The following is a 20,792-nucleotide window of genomic DNA, read 5'->3' as shown; positions in this document are numbered from 1 at the left end:
GATTTTCGATGACTTGAATCTAAAAGATCATAAAACGATTTGAAGCTCATATTAGTTTTTCAAAACATTATGATAAACATGGTTTACTTGTTGCAAGATTAGATATGAACAGCAATACATGTTATGATATTTTATTACAAATCGGCATATCAAACTAAAATAACCAATTCAAACCGTAAAGAACTTAGTTGTACGAAGTTTAAAGAATCAATTATTTACTCAAGCGTAAATGACTTAAAACACACGTATATTTTATTGCCTTATTTAAATGAACCACTTCCAAGTTTTCGAACAAACAATAAAGTCTCTGTTTGAATGGTAATAATATGTTGCCTTAGTTAAATCCCCGTTTTTTTTTAAAATCCGAGTGTATTGTTGATCGAAAATCTTATAGTATAATGTAATGACCAGTGGCATTTTTTTGTAATTATTCTAGTTGAGAAAGGACTTTTAAAAAAATGAGGTGAGAGTGCATGTAGTGATGACACCTAGGAAATGACACACATGTAATAAACACATGAAGCCAAGGTTATTTTTTATCAATGCTCCTCAAATAATAAAAAAGGGATGGTGTACTTGTCATAATCTATATATATAAAGTTAGTTTTTTCTCTTCTTATTGGCAAGGGGGTTTGATGACATGTGTACCCATGTATTTTTGTTTTTATATTTTAGGTCATTCTTCTTTTACACTATTGCAATTTGGCTTAGTACTTTCTAATTGTGCACTATTATTTTTTTCATACTAACCATTATTATGTGAAGTTTTAAAATATATTTTATTAGTCAATAAAATTGGAGATGAATAAAGAAAGAATAAAAAATAAAAATAGATTTTAAATATTTTATTTATTCACGACTAAAAATAACATAAATTTTTACTATTTTATTATTTTTATTAATTTTCTATTATTTTATTTACAAATTATAATTTATTTCACTATTAAAAATCAGAAAATAACTAAACTAAAAAAAACTAGAGTAAGACACATAATCTAAACTTAAATCTCCACAAGCACAAAGAAAAAATAGAATACTATAGTAACACTTACTCAATAAAAGACTGAAACACAAATGAACGCGATCAAGCACCAATCCAAAACACCAAAAAAAAGATTGAGAAAGAATAATCATCGGACCAAAGTCACCACGAAACAGGAAAACACATGCACAACCACCAGCTAAAAGGTATGAATTACCTCACATACAAAACAACCACATACAAGGAGCTCATGCCAACGAAGAACCACAAAGCTCTGAATAGAAGAGACCAAAGCACCAAAAGACTAACTCCACACACCTATACCAAAGGAAGCAGGAGAAGAAGAAAAACAACATAAGGGAGGGAGAATGGAAGCCAACCACAGAGAAATAAGAGCTCAAGTTTGAGACAAAAAATAATCTTCCAAGCTCACAAAACATACACGAAGGAAAACACTATCCAAACCTTGAGTGGCATATATGTGAAATGGAGAGCCACCAGAGACACAACCAGCGATGAAAAGTGCAACGAGATGAGAGAACAAAGAAAGAAAAAGAGACTACACAAAATCAGCAAACTGTGGAGCCATCCTCGAGCTATGAAGAGAACATAAAAGTCAGATCACCAAAAACCAGATCTTAAACACCAAGACTAGCAGGGACTATCAACGGCAAGCCAACTACGAGGAAGACAACTAAACTCTGATCCAACCCAAAGAGATGTAGTTCCTAACATTAGTCAAATCTAAGGAAGAAGAGGAAAAATATTGACAAGAACAGCGTACAACATCATGAGAAACAACCGCACAACTGAGAACTCATAAACTTGATCAACAACAAATATCAGATAATCTCACAAGAGAAGAAGAAGAGGAAAAACAAGAGCAACAAATGTGAGCCTTTTCCGGTGGTGGTAAGAAACACCGCATACCGGAAATGTAAATAAATACATAGATGGTGACGGCTCAAGTCAAATTACGCGGAGACGGAAAAAAAAATCTTATTAGAATAATGTTCAATGTTGTTAAAAAAAGAATAATGTTCAAAAATGTGAAAATATGAAATACAATTTTGACGCTGAAACCATTAATGTTAGAATCAACAAATGCTTAAATTCAAAGTGATTGAAATTCAATATGCTTTACGCTCAATTCACCACTAACAAATACTACTATACATACAACAACACATTATTGAAAAGACGAACACATAATATATTAATCTATAACCTAATACTACATAACACAATACAATATTAAATCATGCTCTTCACAAATAAATACTGACCACATAATTACATCATCCAAAAATATCATATTTAACCATAACAAAATAATATTCAGCGCGTACAACCCCTGATATGTTATAAATCATTGCTTCCCTTATATAGGGCTCTGTCTCTGGAGAACTGAGTTTCTGCCAGCTTTGTGTCTAAGAATTTACTCTCCTTCCTTGGTTATGTATTTTGACAATGTATTCCTTTTTGAGTATGATATAAAATTCAGTTGACCAAAAAAATAAGCAAGCAACGTGGAAAAATAATGGGTTTTAAACTTTTAATTAGGAGAGTAATTGTAAAAGTAGGTGTACAATTAATCGCTAACCCTTTTCTTTAGTGTATGCTATGATAATTAAACTTGTAAAAGTGTTACATTGTGCGAATATCCTATAATTACTATATGAGAAATTTCATAGGATAATTTTTTTTTAATTTTTTTTCACAAAAATAGTCTTTAGAGAAAAATGACCAAAATAAGTTTTATTAAAGAGTATAGGATTTCAAATTTTAAAAATAAAAATAATAAATATTAAAATTTTCAAAATAAAAATAGATTATTTTGGTTATTTTATTCCTTGAAAACTGACAAAAACTTAAAAATGATTATTCGAGAGAACTGTTTTTGCTATATCATTTATATACAAGAATATAGATATTGTTTTCTTATAATATGAATATTGTTTAATCGGTAATTAAAAGAAATTTATAAGTTGGTGAAGCACTTCCGTTACGTGGGAATCGTCTCTTTGTTTGGTAAACACTCGAAACGTATTTTCAGGATCTCACACCCAAAAAAATTACCAACTCACTCGCTCAACCACTGTCTCAGCCATAGAACCACCGTCTCCGCCGATAGAATCTGTATAAATATTTTTAGCCAATGGGGAAAGGCGGATCACTGAGCGAAGGCGTGGTTAAAAACATCATCCTCTCGTACACTTACGTAGCGATATGGATCTTCCTAAGCTTCACCGTGATCATCTACAACAAATACATCCTCGACAAGAAGATGTACAACTGGCCATTCCCCATCTCCCTCACCATGATCCACATGTCCTTCTGCTCAACCCTAGCTTTCCTCCTCATCAAGGTCCTCAACTTCGTCGAGCCTGTCTCAATGTCACGCGACACTTACCTCAGATCAGTCGTTCCTATAGGCGCGTTGTACTCACTCTCCCTCTGGCTCTCCAACTCGGCCTACATCTACCTCTCCGTCTCCTTCATCCAGATGCTCAAGGCCTTGATGCCTGTCGCTGTTTACTCCATCGGTGTCTTGTTTAAGAAGGAAGGTTTTAAGTCGGAGACAATGGTTAACATGTTGTCTATCTCCTTCGGCGTCGCGATCGCTGCTTACGGTGAAGCTAGGTTTGATGTGTGGGGTGTGGTTCTCCAGCTAGGTGCGGTTGCGTTGGAAGCGACGCGTTTGGTAATGATTCAGATATTACTTGCGTCTAAAGGAATCACGTTGAACCCTATCACTTCTCTTTATTACGTTGCACCTTGTTGTTTGGCTTTCTTGTTTGTACCTTGGATTGTTGTGGAGTTTCCGGTTCTTAGAGACACTTCTAGCTTCCATTTCGACTACCTCGTGTTCGGGACGAACTCGTTCTGTGCGTTTGCTTTGAATCTTGCTGTTTTTCTTTTGGTCGGGAAAACGTCTGCTTTGACCATGAATGTTGCTGGTGTGGTTAAGGACTGGCTCTTGATCGCCTTCTCATGGTCGGTGATTAAGGACACTGTGACTCCTATTAATCTTTTTGGTTACGGGATTGCGTTCTTGGGCGTTGCTTATTACAATCACGCTAAGTTAAGAGCGTTGAAGGCTAAAGAGGCTCAGAAGAGTGCTCAGCAGAGTGATGAAGAGAGTGGTCGACTTTTGGAAGAGAAGGAAGGCGGGAGGAAGAATGAGCCAGAGGATTAGTAAGGTGAAGAAATTGGTTTGGTTTTGATTTTTTTTTTCCTGCTTAAATTGCATTTTTGTTGGAATAAGAGCTTGAAGGGTCTATAGTAGATGGAAGACAAAGTTTGGTTTATGATAGTGAGACTTATGAATGTCAAATTGCCTTGATGGAGAATCTGAGTTTAGGTTTTGATCTATTTGTCTAACTTACTGGTTTGGCTACTACCTATGGATCGTAGATTGCTTGAATAATATCTTTTGGGATTGCCGTGATTTATGAATTTGTTTAGCAAAAAGAGAATAATATCTTCACACTAGGTAATATTACAAAATCTATGCACCACCTGACTATATTCATAAAATTGAAACCCCCCATAACTAATAAAAGGTTTGAAACATTGTTAGTGTTACAAAAAAAAAAAAAAACATTGTTAAGTATATTCGTACAAACTTTTATGGTATATAAAAACTGAAGATAAAAAAAATGTATCAAACTAAATCTAACAAACGCTATAAAATTGAGGTGACACAAAGAGCGAGAATGAAACATTTAAAAGGCAAACAAATTAGAAAGAAATATATTTGTGAAAGTTTCAATGAGAAGGGAAGAATTTGTTGAGGCAGCAAGGTAGACCATAAAACTCATCGTTTCGGACATCGAGATTGTATAGTTTGAACTTTTCCCACCATTTCAGCCCGCAATCTTTCTTGGCTTCATCGTTCTCACGAGACAATGTGCAATCAAGCACTATTGCTATCATTCCCCCAACCGTTGTGTGTGACATAAATATCACTCTTATCACATCTTCAAACTGGTTTGTATTCACATTATCCAAGAAACAACCCATATTATGAAAATAATATGTTTTAAAAAATTGTCTCAAAAGTATCCAAGAAGATGTACTGACCCAACTGGAGTGATGATCAGACCGCCAACCTCCATTGTAGTATTCTCTAAAGTATTGAGGAATTGAAATAGCCATGAAAAAGGAAAATCCTAAGATGAATTTGGTGTTGAAGCTGTTAAGGTTGCAAAACTGTAGAAAGCTAAGCCCCGCAGAAGCTACATTGCATTATAAATTATTTTATTTTTCAGTGAAAGCGACAAAGCATATTTATTGTACGAAAATGTAAATGTGATTTCATGAAAAGACTTACACACAAAACACAAGACGATGCAGTAAACGGACGCCATGATTGGTAATGGTATGGACGCAAAAAAGGCTCCAAACTTTCCTGCATTTTGATCAAAATAAATAAGATCTAAACCGAGAAAATTTCACCAAATTCATTTGTACAATGGAAAAGTTTTAACAAAAAAACAACAACAAAATACCAAAAATGGAGAAAAAGAGCATGAAGGCAGCTGATATTTGTATCACTCTTCGACTCCCAATTTTAGTCATTGCCAAAAGTCCAACATTTTCTCTGAACATTAGCGTTAACCATATCATAAGCCTTTACTAGAATTTATACATAAAAATTTGTAGTTATTGATAGATAAATACTTGATAATTAAAATTTTAATTTAGAGGTAAGAGGTTCCTTACGTTGATGTTGTGATCCCTGAGACGCCTCCAAGCATGCCGTTCAGTAACACTCCAACTCCCTACAAGATATTCATTCAAGTAATTATAAGATGATGAAAGTTAATATTTAATAAACGGATAAAATGAAAAAAATGACATTAAATTATTCTTAGACTAACCAGCCAGCCAGTACCACGGCTAATAACCGATGGTGGGATCGGAGTTGCACTTCCATATCTTGCAGATGCGTAGAACAAACCCGTCGACTGCAATAACATACAACACTTGCACTCTTAATAACCATATAGTTTCCTTGATTTTTAATATTCAATACTCATTTTGATTCCAGATTATCAATTCCATAACTAAAGAATAACCTCAAAGAGAGTGACGAAAGAAGCAGCCATCATCGCGAAAGAATCAGTGAAGTGGAAGGTTGGGCTTCCCCATTGGAAAGGATATGGTAAGTATATCCTATTGTAATTCACATAAAGAGAATAGAATTAAAAAAAATTGAATATATTGATAGTGAAAAAACAATAAGAAAACATTGAAATAGAAAAACTGACCAAGGAGTGTTGGATATGAGACCATTACGATCTGTACGGCAACTAATTTGAGTAGTTTGAGGCTTGTGGTTATAGACACCACTTGATGTGAGTAGCAGAGCTAGCAACCAAGCCAATGGAATGCATATCATCATCCCATAGCGATCGCATCTTGATCCGTCCCAAATCCCCCCTTGCTTCATCTTCAGAAAGCGCGGTAAGTACTAAAACCCACAGAAAAAGAAATGACGTTTATTAATGTTTGTAGGTTATCATATGTAAAACAAAAAAAAAAGTGATGCTAGAGCTTTACCTGCGTGACTAAAACCAGTAAGATCAACCCGGGAAGTCCCACCTCAACGCACCTCGCCAACTACAAAACAAAAGATTTTTACAACACATAGTATAATATAATAAAATATTCAATAATCAACTATAATGAGTATATATAAGCATACCAAAGGGAAGCCAATATGGTAGAGTCCTAGACCGGCAAACGTTGCCAAAGGAGCAATTGAGAGTGGGCTTAGAAATCTAATGATCACACAAATAAAAATATACTTTCATTTAGTTGGTGAGTCCGAATTCTGGTAAAGCAAAATAATATTAATAGTTTTTTTACCTGGCGATATTTCTCCATACGCCTAAGAAACATACAAGAACTTGGAAACAGCCGGCGACAATCAGAGCCCCTTGTATACTTCTCATTGTTCTCACAAATCTCTGTTTAATTATGTGATCAAACCGTTTTTTATCAGTGAGGTTTGGTTTGTAAGAATAAATTGATGAAACCAAGACTAAGACTTACTTCAAAAGGATCAATGTAGTGAGTGAAGCGGCTTGAGGAAATAATGGAAGTGATAGGTATGATATAGGCATAAGAAGCAGCAGCTATTACAGGCAATCGAGTTCCAAAGAAAGAATGTAACAATGTTGTTAATCCAGACACAAATAGCATTGTTTGTATAACTCTAGCTTTCTCTGGCTGAGAAATGACAAAATATATTGGAAAAAAGGTTAAACATAGATCAAAAGAAAGCGCATAAAAGAAATTAAAGTTAGATCAAAACTTACATCACCACCTCCCATGATTGGAACTAAGAGACTTGGAATAAGAACCGTGATGCCAAGACTCAACAAATAATGCTGGAAACCTAACACCACCGCTTCAACTACAACACGAGAAATAGCATTATTTACACCCAGCATAAAAAAACCACTAATTTAATAAAATAATTCTTTGTTTTTTAAAACATACGCCAAGGAGGAGGACTGTTGACACAATACTGAATGCCGGGGAGTTGTTCTTTCACCGGGTGGGGTAGTAACTCCACCGTCCTATTGCAACCTCCACTGTTGTTTGTGTTTCCGCCACCACCGTTGCGGTTGCCGCCACCAGCGTTGTTGTTGCCTCCACCAGCGTTGTTGTTGCCCCCACCACCGTTGTTGTTATTGCCGCCACCAGCGTTATTGTTGCCGCCACCATTTGCCATGGACGTTGTTACTTTTTTTTTTTGGTAAAATGGACGTTGTTACTTTTTGTTTCCTTTGAGAGGATCTAGCTAGTCGAAGGGTTGAGTAATTTGAAAAAGATGGAGAAGGTGTAGTGAAAGGAGAAGAAGTAAAAAAGGTAGTCTGAGTTAAAACTCTTAGCCTGTCTCCAACTATTATTTGTAAGCAAAAATAAATTATATAATTTAAATTAATTAAATGAGTATATTTTTCAATTAATGTGGTAATAAAATTCTTAACAATGTCAGTTTTGATACATGGAATTTGAAATAAACGAATCCTGTTGATATTTAGTTATTTATTATGACTTAAATATAAATTTTGAAATGTTTGACTATAATTATCGAAATATTATGAATTTTGAAAAATGGCGACTCTTAACGGTCGAAACGGAAATGTCAATATTCATGAATACTACAAAGTATTTAAATCGCTTATAGGTCAAAATGAAAAAAAAATTACTTCGAAGTTTCTCACCCGGTCAAAGGTGAAGAACTGAACTGAACCCGATCCGAAAAAGTAGTACCGAACCGAAATTGATTAAATATCCGAACGGGTTCAAAATTTTGGTATCCAGAGAACCGAAATCGAACCCGACCCGAACCGAAGTATTTCGGGTACCCGAATGTATCCGAAATAGATTTATATATCTAAATATATTAATTATTTTTAGATTCAATGTATATTAAAAACATTCAAAATATATAAGATACTTTTAAGTTGTCTAAAATACTTGAAAATATATACAAATATTCAAAAGTAAATTTCTAAAATAGCTAAAATATACTCAAAACACCAAAAATAGTTGAAATGTCTACTGATTCTCTATCAAAATATTCAAATCAAACCAATTTATATGTTAAGTTTAGGTAATCTGACATATGTTATTCAAATTTATATGTGATATAGTATTTTATTTACAGATTTTGAGAAATTGAAACTATATATTGAATTTTAAAATTTTAAAAATCATTTAAATGAGTTATCCGAACCCGAACCGAATCCGCAAAAATCCGAACCGAACCCGAACCGAAATTTAGAAATATCTGAATGGGGTTAAAATCTTTAACCCCGAAAACCCAAAACCCGAATAAACCCGAACCGAACCCGAACGCCCACCCCTAGGTGAAATTTAGTATGCTGAGGTGTCATATGGAGTTTAATTAGCTGTAATTAACACGATTATTGTTAAAACAGTTAGAAACAATGAAACATGGGTGGAGAAATTACGCGGTTTACTAATTGTCAACTACTTAATTATGTCTTAACCCGTGTACGTATTGTGCAATGCTCTCTGGTTTCATCTTTGTTAGCCAATGAAATTTTGCCACCTCAGCAATAGAAGTCCTTACCGTCTTTTTCTCCCCAACGATCGATTTCTGTCTTGTCTTTTCATCTCTCTCTAGAATTTTCCAGCGTATTCATTGAATCTAGAGAGAGAGAGACGCAACACACCGTCACCAAACTCTCCAGGCATGTCAAAGACGATTCAATGCATATGTATTGAGGCTATGTCTCATCACTTTCAAAAGCTATGATGTTTTAGGTTTTTAAACCTAACTGTGAACGCGTGTGTTATCTTGTATAACACGTTACGTATATCTCTGCAGCAATGGAGAGTGAAGGAGGTCCCTTCAAGGGGATACTCAGAGATATCGAAGATAGACGCAAATGCTACAAACAAGACTGGATTCTTGGCTTCAAAACCGGTTTAAGGTAACAACACAAACTTCAAATTTAAAATCTTTCTGTTGATTATGTATAATCTTGATGTTTAAATATGTTTCTCACCAGAATCTTGGCTCCGACTTGCTATATATTCTTTGCCTCGTCTCTTCCTGTAGTTGCATTTGGTGAGCAGTTAAGTAAACACACAGGTATTATATTATAACTCCTTCCTCCCATGTTGCTATGTATTGAATGTCTCATAAGAGTGTTAACCTAGCTCTGATGATTAATATATAGGTGGATCTCTGAGTGCTGTGGAAACATTAGCTTCTACATCTCTTTGCGGAATCATTCACGCCATCTTTGGTGGACAGCCATTGTTGATACTTGGGGTTGCAGAGCCAACCATCATGATGTATACTTATCTTTACAGTTTCTGCATTAGTAGACCTGATCTTGGTCGAGAGCTTTACCTAGCTTGGGTGGCATGGTAACTAATAAAACATAATCTTGTTGCTGCTTAAGTCAGAATGTATATGTTGTGATGTTTGCTTACCTTGATATCTGCAGGGTTTGTGTATGGACTGCAATTTTTCTTATCCTTCTTTCGATATTCAACGCGTGCACAATCATCTCAAGGTTTACAAGAATCGCTGGAGAACTCTTTGGCATGTTGATTGCTGTTCTCTTCCTACAAGAAGCTATCAAGGTACCAATTCCATTGTCTACTAAGTCATTAAAGTTACAGATAACATGTTTTAGTTATATACATACTATGCAGGGATTGGTTAGTGAGTTTCGAGCTTCCAAGAGTGAGCATGATAAATCAAGAGAGTCAGATTTCCTCTGGCCATATACAAATGGGTTGCTTGCGGTAATTTTCTCGTTAGGTCTGTTGATCACAGCGTTAAAGAGCAGGAGAGCAAAGTCCTGGAAGTACGGTTTTGGTACGTTATTGTCTATTCACATTATTCACTTGAAGGTGTGTGAATAGATATTCATTTTAGGCCACTAAAAACCAACAGGGTGGCTTAGGAGTTTCATTGGAGATTATGGTGTTCCCTTAATGGTATTGTTCTGGACTGCATTGTCTTACACGGTTCCTAGCAAAGTCCCTGAGAGTGTTCCTCGGAGACTGTTCTGTCCTCTTCCATGGGAGACAGCTTCATTATACCATTGGACTGTAATCAAGGTAATTAAGATGATTAATCAAGATTTTCTTATAGAATTAAGCAAAAAATTGTTTTATATACAGGACATGGGAAAGGTACCAGTAATGTATATATTTTCTGGGATTATACCTGCTGTGATGATAGCTGGACTTTACTTCTTCGACCATAGTGTAGCTTCCCAAATGGCACAGCAGAAAGAGTTTAACCTAAAGAATCCTTCTGCTTACCACTATGACATCTTCTTGCTTGGAATCATGGTTTGTTCTAATTTTTTAAAAACTGATTTCAAAAATATATTTTCATGCTATAACCAAAAAGTTGTTATGGTGATCATTTTTATATAGACTTTGATATGTGGACTACTTGGACTTCCTCCTTCAAATGGTGTTATTCCTCAGGCTCCAATGCACACAAAGAGTCTTGCTATTCTCAATCGTCAGGTAAGATTTGAAGATAGCTAGAGAGATCATAGTTTCTTACAACTTCAGAGACTGACTTATTTTTTGATAGTCTCTTACAACTTCAAAGCCTTATTTCTTGTTTGCAGCTGACACGCAAGAAGATGGTGAAGAGTGCAAAAGAGGGTATGAAGATGAAAGCCAGCAAATCAGAGATATATGGGAGAATGCAAACAGTTTTTATAGAGATGGAGACATCTTCACCTCAGGTTTGTTCAGTAGCTAATGATTTAAAAGACTTGAAAGAAGTTGTGATGAGACCAGATGAAGGAGGAGATACAAAAGGAAAGTTTGATCCAGACGTGCATATTGAAGCTAATTTGCCAGTTAGGGTAAACGAGCAAAGAGTGAGCAACTTGTTGCAATCAGTACTAGTGGGTTTAACACTTCTTGCTGTACCAGTCATCAAGATGATCCCAAGCTCCGTTCTCTGGGGCTACTTTGCTTATATGGCTATAGACAGTCTCCCTGGAAACCAATTCTGGGAGAGACTGTTGCTTCTCTTCATCCCTCAAAGCAGACTCTTCAAGTTAGTTAAAAGCTTTATTTCTTGTTCTTTAGAGAGAGATAGAGGTTTCTCAATCACTGGTTTGGTTTAATCTTAATGCAGAGTTTTGGAAGGAGTACACGCTTCATTTGTGGAGTTAGTACCATACAAAGTGATTCTGATGTTCACACTTTTTCAGTTGGTTTACTTTCTCTTGTGTTATGGCATGACATGGGTTCCTGTGGCTGGGATATTTTTCCCGGCGCTATTCTTCTTACTCATAAGTATAAGAGAACACTTGCTCCCCAAGCTATTTGATCCGCAACACCTTCAAGTGCTAGATGCTGCTGACTATGAAGAAATAGTAGCTGCACCTATACAACACTCAAGTTTTGCTTACCGAGTAAAGCTCTTCTGTTTTTTTTTATTTTTGTATTTTCTGGTAGGGACTTTATGTCAACAAGTGTGTGATACCTTTTAAACTATTACTGTGAGCAGAAACTGGGATCTTCTCGTCATTTATCAGAAGGAGAAGAAGAAGATGTGTTTCATGATGCAGAGATATTGGATGAGATGACTACTAGTAGAGGAGAAATCAGGATCCGAACCATAAGTTTCAAGGAGGTAGTAATGAAAAGCTTTCATGTATATTCCTCATAAGTTTCCTAGTTTGGTTTACTAATGCAAGAAAATATTTTCTGTTTCAGCCGCGCCTTGAGTCTGAAGAAAGGCGTGTAACCTTTGAGCCTCATTGAAACATACAATCCTTTGGAGTTGTTATATTTTTTGTATACAAATGTATCTGCGTCATACTTTTTTATGGTGAAAATATGTTTTCAGCAATTATAAAAAAACCTTAGTTTGTCCTCAAATCTTGGCTATTACATTCAAACTATAAAGGTAACTTAACAAAACAGATCCTAATCTCTTGCGCTTTTTAATTATTCTTTAGGCTTCAAAATACAACACAATTTGGTTTGTATGGCTATGCACGGTTCATCTGAACACTGTACTTATGTTTAAGATTGTATGATACTGATGCTTAATGTAAGCTTGCTTGAGCAATGGATTATGTTTAGACTAAAAAAGGATACATGTTTATGTTTAGAATTTAGACAGTTCCTCAAAGATGCCACTTTAAAACATTTTTTACATGAATTATATGCAGCGATGCTTTGCACGGGTCATGGTGAATAAGTATGAGGTAGATGAGGATAAGATAAGGTATTATATTTAATAGACTTGTCAGTAGAAAACGATATGAACTTTTATTTGAAGACATTTCCATGTGAGTCACATTAGTACAGGAGGGTCGGACATGAATAATTAATGGATTAATTGACAAACAAACAAAAGAAGAGACAATTCTGAATTCAATGTGAGTAACTTCGTTCTATTATTTTCTCTAAACTGGCAACTATTATTATTGCTCATTATTTACACAGTTCTTGCTGTTGTTCTGTGCATACTAGAGAAGCTTTTGGAAAACCTTTTTCACTTGCGTGATCAAAAGCTCAAATGGTTTTGTATCCTCGCTTTATCAAAAAGCAAATCTCAAGACGACAAATAACTTTGTGTGAACATCTCAGGCGGTTTTTGAGCTAATCTTGGTGCCTTTAAGTTCGAATTTAGACCACCTGCCGACTGAGATAACCACTAATTCAAAGATTGGCTGTTAAAAGCTCTACTCAAAGAAAAAACAGTTTCCCATAGATTAAAGTTATCAAATGTTGTTAGCTCAACTAGAAAAAAAAAACTACATGACAAACCTAAGAAATAACATGATTGAGTGAGTTTGAGACGAAACTAATATTACATATTGTGGTTGTCATTTAATATTTAACTCATATAAACTATTTAAAATAATATAATTATTTCATAAAATAAAACATAAAAATGAACTAATAAAAAAGATTTAAGTGGCATTACAGTATCTTGCAAGGTTATTAAAAGTTCTCTTTACATAACCAATTCTCACTGTTTCAACCCACTTTTTATTTTTAAAAATAAAATAATCATGAGAAACTTGTTATTATCGCCGGTTGGAGAAGCTACATAATTCTAGGTTCATTGTTCTAATAGAGCATTAATCATATGAATATAATAACGGACCTCAAATGTTTTGTCTTTACAATATGATGATTAACCTAATAATACCAAAAGCTTATCTATAGTTAGCTTGTGCGTGTATGGAGGGATGAGGCTAATGGGCCCGTAGAAGAGTAAAAGAAGTGTACAAGGAGGAGGAAACAGATGCATGATCCTGCCTTTTGCACGTCTCTTGTCCCTATCTCTTCTTTCTTTTATACGGGGCCGACCCACTCGTTCGTTACCTACCGTCCCCACCCACGTTTCCGACGGTTTCTCGTCCCTTCATTGCATATCAAACAGCGATCATGGTTCGTTCAAATTTGCTCTCAGTTTCCTAATCAATATTTTCTGCTGACTAGTAACTAAAATATCGTTAAACCATAAAAGTAACCTACATACAATTTATATAAATTTGTGTAGCAACTGAAAAAAGGTTAGGAGGTCATACAGTTGAAAACTAACTAATACGTTGTGGTTTATGTTTATTTTATTCTGGATAACATAGAAATACATTTCTTTACTAATAGAATTGGCACACCCTTTCTTGAGCTGATAAACATGAGAATAAGACGCAATTCTGAATTTCTGAGGAGGCCAACTTTGGAAACCGTATTCCTAGCCAGTGAACGGTGCCCTTCATAGCCTACACATTTCTCATTTCTATAATAAAAAAATACAGCCAAGAACACAGTAAGAAAAAACGCATGAAGAGACAAATCAAAGAGGACAAAAGACTTAAAAATATCTTTTTAAAAAGAAGGAAATAAAACTCTTTTAACTTTGTTTTTGGTGTAACACATGCAACGCCACGATAAACGATTCTCCTCGTAGTATCTCCACCGATAATTCTATCAAAACGACAAAGATTGGCCTCATCACAGTTATTATAATTAATCAGATGTCACATAGACTAAAACGTAAGATTACTAAAAAATATATCAATTATTTTCACAATATTAGTCTTATGTGTTTACATCATTACATGTGTTATGGCATGTGGATAAGAGATTGTCGCATAATCACGTTTAGTGTTTTTTGTTCTTTGCTTGTGGTCGTCTGTCTTCCCCAGTCAGTCACCGCCTCACCATGACATGACTATATAATTATAAAACAGTACTAAAACTAATAGCATTAAAGACTAAACTAAAACTTTTATATCAATAAGGTTCCAAATCTATGGAAAGCAGTAAGGTCAGTACCCCACGTGGGACACGCGAACTTTACATCAGTAGGCAGAGTGGCACACACTCGTAATTCATAGCAACCTCCAAGGGCACTTCGATAGCTTCAGCTCCTTATAAGCAATACCTCAACTCTCTTTGTTAATTACTTTCTACACTTATCTCTTCCCTCTCTACCGGGAGTTCCTTTACAATGGGAGGCGTCACCGTCGTATCTCTCGTCCTTCTTCTCATTGCCACCGCCAATTCCGCCGTTGTCCCCTTCCGCGACGGTAAGCTTCTTTAACACCTATACTTGACTCAACTATAACATTTTAGATTTACTACTATAAATAAAAAAAAATAGCAATTTTTTTTTGAAGAAAAAAACTCGAATTCTTTCTGTAAAGTTATTTGGGAAATAATTTTAATACATTCTACGTGAAAGGATGGTAGAATTACAATTTTAACCCTGTTTCTGACACAAACACACCGCTGTAAAGTTCTTGGACCATTTTCAATCAATGAAGTTGAGTTGGGCCCACCACGGAAGCAAAGCCATGTTATACACAGGCCCAGTTAGGCTGTCTCTCAGACACACCTCACGTGCCTATATCTTCCTTTTTTCTTTAAATTAATTATTTTAAATCGCTAATACTCTAAAGGTCAAAATGGTAATTCACAGGGATATTACCGAACGGAGATTTCGAGCTAGGACCAAAGCCATCAGATATGAAAGGAACCGAAGTAATAAACAAGATGGCAATCCCGAACTGGGAAGTAACGGGCTTCGTCGAGTACATAAGCTCAGGACACAAACAAGGAGACATGCTTCTCGTTGTTCCCGCCGGAAAATTCGCAGTCCGGCTCGGAAACGAAGCGTCCATCAAACAAAGACTTAAAGTGGTGAAAGGAATGTATTACTCGCTCACTTTCAGCGCCGCGAGGACGTGCGCTCAAGACGAAAGGCTCAACATCTCCGTGGCACCTGACTCTGGTGTCATTCCGGTGCAGACAGTGTACAGTAGCAGTGGGTGGGATCTATACGCTTGGGCGTTTCAGGCGGAGAGTGAGGTCGCTGAGATAGTGATTCATAATCCAGGTGAAGAAGAGGATCCAGCTTGTGGTCCGCTCATTGATGGTGTTGCCATGAGAGCTCTTTACCCTCCTAGACCAACAAACAGTACGTAATTACTCTTTTTACTGTTCTTGAATATGGGTTGTACTTGTAATCATGGTTCCAAAAATTCATATAGGCATACAGAAAAAACAATTTTCTTAAAATCAGATTAGTGTAAATATTTTAAATTAAACAATAATATTATTATAACTATAAATCTTCAAATTTGTAATTTTTTTTTGTTTTATTTAATTTTGATAATTCATTAAAATAATTTTATAATTAAAACCAAAAACTAAGATATATTAAACATATATAAAATAAATCAATAATTCGTTAATTATATTGAAGTAATAATTAAAGCTAAGATATATAAAACATATATAAAATAAATCAATAATTTGTTAATTATATCGAATTGATATTTAATTAATGTATCATTAATCTATTAATCTATGGATTTAGCTAATCTGTTTACTAGCTAGTCTTCTACAAACCGCCTAGTTATTAAGCTATTTATTGCATTTGGTTGTAATCATTACAGCTTCTATGTTATGATTTGAACAGAGAACATTTTGAAGAACGGAGGATTTGAAGAAGGTCCACTAGTACTACCCGGCTCGACCACAGGAGTTTTAATCCCACCGTTCATAGAAGACGACCACTCTCCTTTACCCGGTTGGATGGTGGAGTCTCTCAAAGCCGTCAAGTACGTAGACACAGAACACTTCTCAATCCCGCAAGGTCGCCGAGCCATTGAGCTAGTGGCTGGCAAAGAGAGCGCCATCGCTCAAGTTGCTAGGACCATCATCGGGAAGACTTACGTCCTTTCGTTTGCCGTTGGAGACGCCAACAACGCTTGCAAAGGATCAATGGTGGTTGAGGCTTTTGCGGGAAGAGACACGCTTAAGGTACCTTACGAGTCGCGTGGCACTGGAGGGTTTAAACGAGCTTCTATCAGGTTCGTGGCGGTTTCGACAAGAACTAAAGTTATGTTTTACAGCACTTTCTATGCCATGAGGAGCGATGATTTCTCCTCTTTGTGTGGACCTGTGATTGACGATGTCAAGCTTTTAAGCGTTCGTAAGCGGTAGATGAATGGAATCTTACTACAAGAAATGAAACTGTGCGGGTTTTACTTTGATAATATATCGTCTTTTTGGTGTGTTCTTGATTTTATTCGAAAGAGATGTAAAAGGTGACCGTTTATTTAGGTTATATTGTATTTTCTTGCGTGAGAAGGCACATGAAGGTTGCCATTTATAGCTACAAACTTGCAAGAATAAAAGTCAGCAACATCAAGTTGATTGCGTTACTCTTAGAGCTATCTTTATCCAAGGATACTAGAGGGTTTCTTAGCGTGTAGATCTCGCGTATGACCCATTTTTTTTTTAAAGAAACCAGTTATCAAAACTACTAAATAGTAGTCGGTCCTTAAGGTTTCTTACACTGTTCGTGAACCCCCACTGACACGTGGCGGCCAGTGATTGGTTCGTTTTTAAATTTTTTTTTTCTAAATTCGAAAAAGTAAAAAAAAAAAAAAAAAATTAATAGGGTTTCCGGGATAATGATGCTCTTAGTTTAAGTCTTGAACTGTTAGATGACTTCTCAAATACACCATTAAGAGATACTTATCCCAACATAAAGGGGTAGCATATAGCATTACAATCATCTTTATGAGAAACTTACCACTACGCTATAACTCATAGGAAGGAGATTGGAGAAGACTCAAATCTCTTTATTCGTTGGGGAAATGCAGTCTAACAACCGTGACCACACCTCCTGAGCGCTCAAGTTCACAAACAACAGCGTCTCCTTGCTTCAGCTTGTACTTTCGACATATAACAGCCCAGCCATTGAAACAAGCACACCCTCCGTAGATCTTAGTGTTTGCCTCGATTTTTTCGTTGGGGAGAAGGTAAAGCATGGGGGAATTGTGTGGACCAAACTGCAAGCCATACTTCTCCGTCACCAGATGGCTCACATACTAAACACAAAAAAGATGGGGAGAAGAAGACAAGTCTTAGCTTAAAAAGGAAACAAAATATAAACTCAAAACTGTCTGCAGAGAAACTGAAAAAAAAAGCTGTGATTATTACCAGAACAACGATTTTTTTACCCAGCGTCTTCACAAAGAAAGGGTTACTCGGATTTGAGAGGTACTGCTCAGGGTTGTTGACATGAGCATCGGCCTGTCTCGCTCCACTTGCTGAAAACAAAAAGAACCAAACTTAGTAAGGAATAGTTTTGACTCTGACAAACATGAATATGATGATACGTTCTGCATGAATAGTCCTACAAAACGCTACGACTCCGCAGCACACGAGAGATGAAACGAGAAATGAGCAGAGAGATGAAGACAGCGGACGACATTGTCGCGAGTGGCCAGCGCCGGCGAGAAAAAGCGTCGCCGGTGCCGGAGCGCATTGAATCACAGAGTACCTCGAGCCCCGTGCCTAGGAGCGTTAGAGCGTTAGGTTTTTTTTTTCAACTCTTCTTTAAACCTTTAAGAGCATCATTAACCCAAAAACTCACTTTGGGTCTCTTAATGATTTTTAAATATTAAATTTTACTTAAGAGACCTAGCTAAGAGACATCAACATTTTTGTGCTTTAATGGGAGTCTCTTATTTTAGGGGTTCTTAGAAAAAAATTAAACATTGTTTTTGAGTATTGTATAATTTGTGATCAAAATGTATGAATTTGTGATCAAAATGTATAAAAAGTTTTTGATTATTTCCTGAACATGAGAAGAATGGTAAGAGAAGAAGAGTTATATGTGTTGTGAGATGCACGAGCCGTAGAGAACGGAGACAGAGATGTTGCAGGCTCCTCAGCTATGCTTGGCTTCTTTGGAGGCACCACAGAGCGAGAGAGATCCTCAAGGATAGTTTGATTCCATCGTTGGCGGCCTTACCACAGGCTCAAACTCTTGAATGTCATTCATATAACCATTGGTCTTCCTCCCTTAAAAGATCCCTACACGAACACAAATGAATCACAACAAAAAAGAGATTCAGTCAGACATCAAAGTGAAGCAAAATCACAAAAACTAAACACAACTAGTAGAGATATTTCCCCAGAGGATTGCTGTTAAGTTATGTTGAGAACAGAACAAAGCTAAGCAAATTGTGTTATCAGAAGAAGCGCTTCTTGGTGTAGTGAGAAACAAACCTTTTTGAGAGCAATACAGCTTGAAGATGAGGCAGGTTTCAGAATCTCAAAAGAGCAGACAAGAAATTGGTCCACGCTCAATAATGCACCTGCATTGTCAAACTCCCAGCAATAGTTTGGAGCAGAGAAGATAGTTTGGAACTTGCTGGTTCCACCGATTGGCGTACTCCTTTCTTATGGCGACGATTGATGAGGACGTAGTGAAGCGACTGAGACGGCGGCGATTCCGGCGGTGGAAGTTTTCACGGAGAAGTTTCAGAAGATGAGAGAGATGAGAGAGAGATGGAGACGTCGCGACGTGTGTCCCCTAAGGGACGTCTCTTGTTGCGCTTAATTAAACAACGTCTCTTGCATTATTAGGTATTTTTCTTTTTAAAAAAAAAAATTATTTAAGATACGGTTAAGCAGCCCCGATAATGATGGTCTAATTTTCTGAGTAAAAATATTCAAACTAGGAAAGCTGACACGGAATAACAACAACTAATTGAAGTCTAAATAGAAGTCTACATCATGTTTGGTAATGGCCAAGTAAATTGAATAGTCGGTTTCGAGCTGAATAAAATTCTATGCATTACATTCATCAATAATTTCATACTATAATGTTATTTATTTCGTAGGATACTAACTCTGTGATTGTTTTTCTTTCTCTCATCAAGATTCGCAAATTATATATATTTTCGGTGTAATAGTAGTACCATGCAAGAACTAATAGTTTCAAATTTTAGGTTATGTTATAAATCATGGAGTGGATTGCCATTAACCAGGCTCGGTCCAAGACCGGCCCAATACCTAGAAGATGGAGAGACGGCCGAAGCCCTAGAGAGAGGAGAGAGAGAGCCGACTTCAGGAGAAAGAGAAGCGGCCATAAATCTTGGAGAAAAAGAAACCCTTTCATTTTCCTATTAGATGTAATCTTTCTATTATTATGTATTAGTAGTTTTCCTAATCCTAATGAGTTTAGGTTTTGGATACTTTTCATTTATCTTCATCTTGTAATCCTTATATAAAGGAACCTCCATTGATCATTAATAATACACACAGAAATATTCAGTCTCTAAACTCTCTAATTACAACACTCAGCGCAAACCGTTCGTCGATCCGATCTCAGACGCGCCCTCACTCGTAGGAACAATACGCGGCACCGTCTTGGTCTTTTGGAATCCTAATCCGAACCAAGATGATTTTCTAGCCAAATTAAATCCTGTGAGAGATAAGTTTATCATACCTTAGTTGTTTGATGATATCTTGCTCAGATTATGGTGTTCATGTAATCTAATACTTCTTGTTTTTATTTCATGATCTGAGAGGAGTTGGTGCAAAGATCTCAAACACAAAGCTGTTCGCGATCCATATACTGACCATGACCCGACGATCTCAAGCTTGACCAGCTCACGGTTCTTCTCATATTGCTTCCTGTTCACAACAGAGCCAGCCCACATTCGCATCACAGCCAGCTCGCAATTAGATCAGCCGCTTGCAAAGGCAGCAGCTCGCGAACTAGATAAGAAGAAGACGCGTCCCGATCGCGTCCGACTACCTCAGCACACATCTGTGACCAGACGCAAGACCGTTCCATACAGCTCGCGTCCCATCCCATCTTGCGACCCGATAAGGAGCCAGCTCGCGTGCGTGTGCAACTAGAGGTTCATCTGACTTTGGTGGTCCGGTTCAACCCTACAAAATAAAGGTAATTCGAAATCTGAAAACAAGAATC

The 20,792-nt window shown here is 36.4% G+C and overlaps 4 protein-coding genes and 1 long non-coding RNA gene across 6 annotated transcripts in view; 3 read left to right on the top strand and 2 right to left on the bottom strand.

Annotated features, from left to right (window-relative positions):
• Positions 1-3,010: 3,010 nt before the first annotated feature.
• Positions 3,011-4,335, top strand: LOC106304599 (probable sugar phosphate/phosphate translocator At5g25400). Its single transcript, XM_013741000.1, has one exon. The coding sequence runs from the start codon at positions 3,141-3,143 to the stop codon at positions 4,179-4,181; it is 1,041 nt and encodes a 346-aa protein (XP_013596454.1). The 5' UTR covers positions 3,011-3,140; the 3' UTR covers positions 4,182-4,335.
• Positions 4,336-4,967: 632 nt separating this feature from the next.
• Positions 4,968-7,730, bottom strand: LOC106305117 (putative nucleobase-ascorbate transporter 9). The gene is made up of 13 exons (XM_013741492.1): positions 7,655-7,730; positions 7,496-7,585; positions 7,312-7,409; positions 7,046-7,222; positions 6,860-6,960; positions 6,696-6,771; positions 6,259-6,440; positions 6,067-6,130; positions 5,919-5,955; positions 5,497-5,586; positions 5,319-5,396; positions 5,098-5,223; positions 4,968-4,972 (listed from the first exon to the last, which is right to left on the bottom strand). The coding sequence occupies exons 1-13, from the start codon at positions 7,728-7,730 to the stop codon at positions 4,968-4,970; spliced, it is 1,200 nt and encodes a 399-aa protein (XP_013596946.1).
• A 1,464-nt stretch (positions 7,731-9,194) lies between these two features.
• Positions 9,195-12,335, top strand: LOC106304581 (probable boron transporter 6). The gene is made up of 13 exons (XM_013740985.1): positions 9,195-9,249; positions 9,360-9,465; positions 9,544-9,626; positions 9,715-9,907; positions 9,988-10,126; positions 10,199-10,364; positions 10,443-10,609; positions 10,673-10,846; positions 10,934-11,029; positions 11,137-11,576; positions 11,658-11,937; positions 12,033-12,158; positions 12,242-12,335. Exons 1-13 carry the CDS (start codon positions 9,225-9,227, stop codon positions 12,287-12,289), a joined length of 2,043 nt encoding a protein of 680 aa, XP_013596439.1. The 5' UTR covers positions 9,195-9,224; the 3' UTR covers positions 12,290-12,335.
• A 2,514-nt stretch (positions 12,336-14,849) lies between these two features.
• Positions 14,850-20,792, top strand: part of LOC106306022 — a 23,182-nt gene continuing 17,239 nt past the window's right edge. Inside the window, exons 1-3 of one of the 2 annotated variants that reach the window (XM_013742473.1) lie at positions 14,851-15,078; positions 15,471-15,968; positions 16,473-17,170. In XM_013742473.1, the coding sequence (XP_013597927.1) occupies positions 15,000-15,078; positions 15,471-15,968; positions 16,473-16,999 (1,104 nt within the window). In that variant the 5' untranslated portion in view covers positions 14,851-14,999 and the 3' untranslated portion in view covers positions 17,000-17,170. Of the gene's footprint in view, positions 15,079-15,470; positions 15,969-16,472; positions 17,171-20,792 lie in introns of those variants that run through there. The other variant, XM_013742474.1, reaches the window with a different exon arrangement.
• Positions 17,805-19,426, bottom strand: LOC106306025. The gene is made up of 2 exons (XR_001263107.1): positions 19,079-19,426; positions 17,805-18,883 (listed from the first exon to the last, which is right to left on the bottom strand). It is a non-coding gene; the product is annotated as an uncharacterized LOC106306025 (long non-coding RNA).

This window comes from Brassica oleracea, chromosome C7 (assembly GCF_000695525.1).
Source record: "Brassica oleracea var. oleracea cultivar TO1000 chromosome C7, BOL, whole genome shotgun sequence".
Taxonomy (NCBI): domain Eukaryota; kingdom Viridiplantae; phylum Streptophyta; class Magnoliopsida; order Brassicales; family Brassicaceae; genus Brassica; species Brassica oleracea.
The sequence above is the reverse complement of the archived record's forward strand: the minus strand, read 5'-3'. Positions and strand labels throughout refer to the sequence as shown.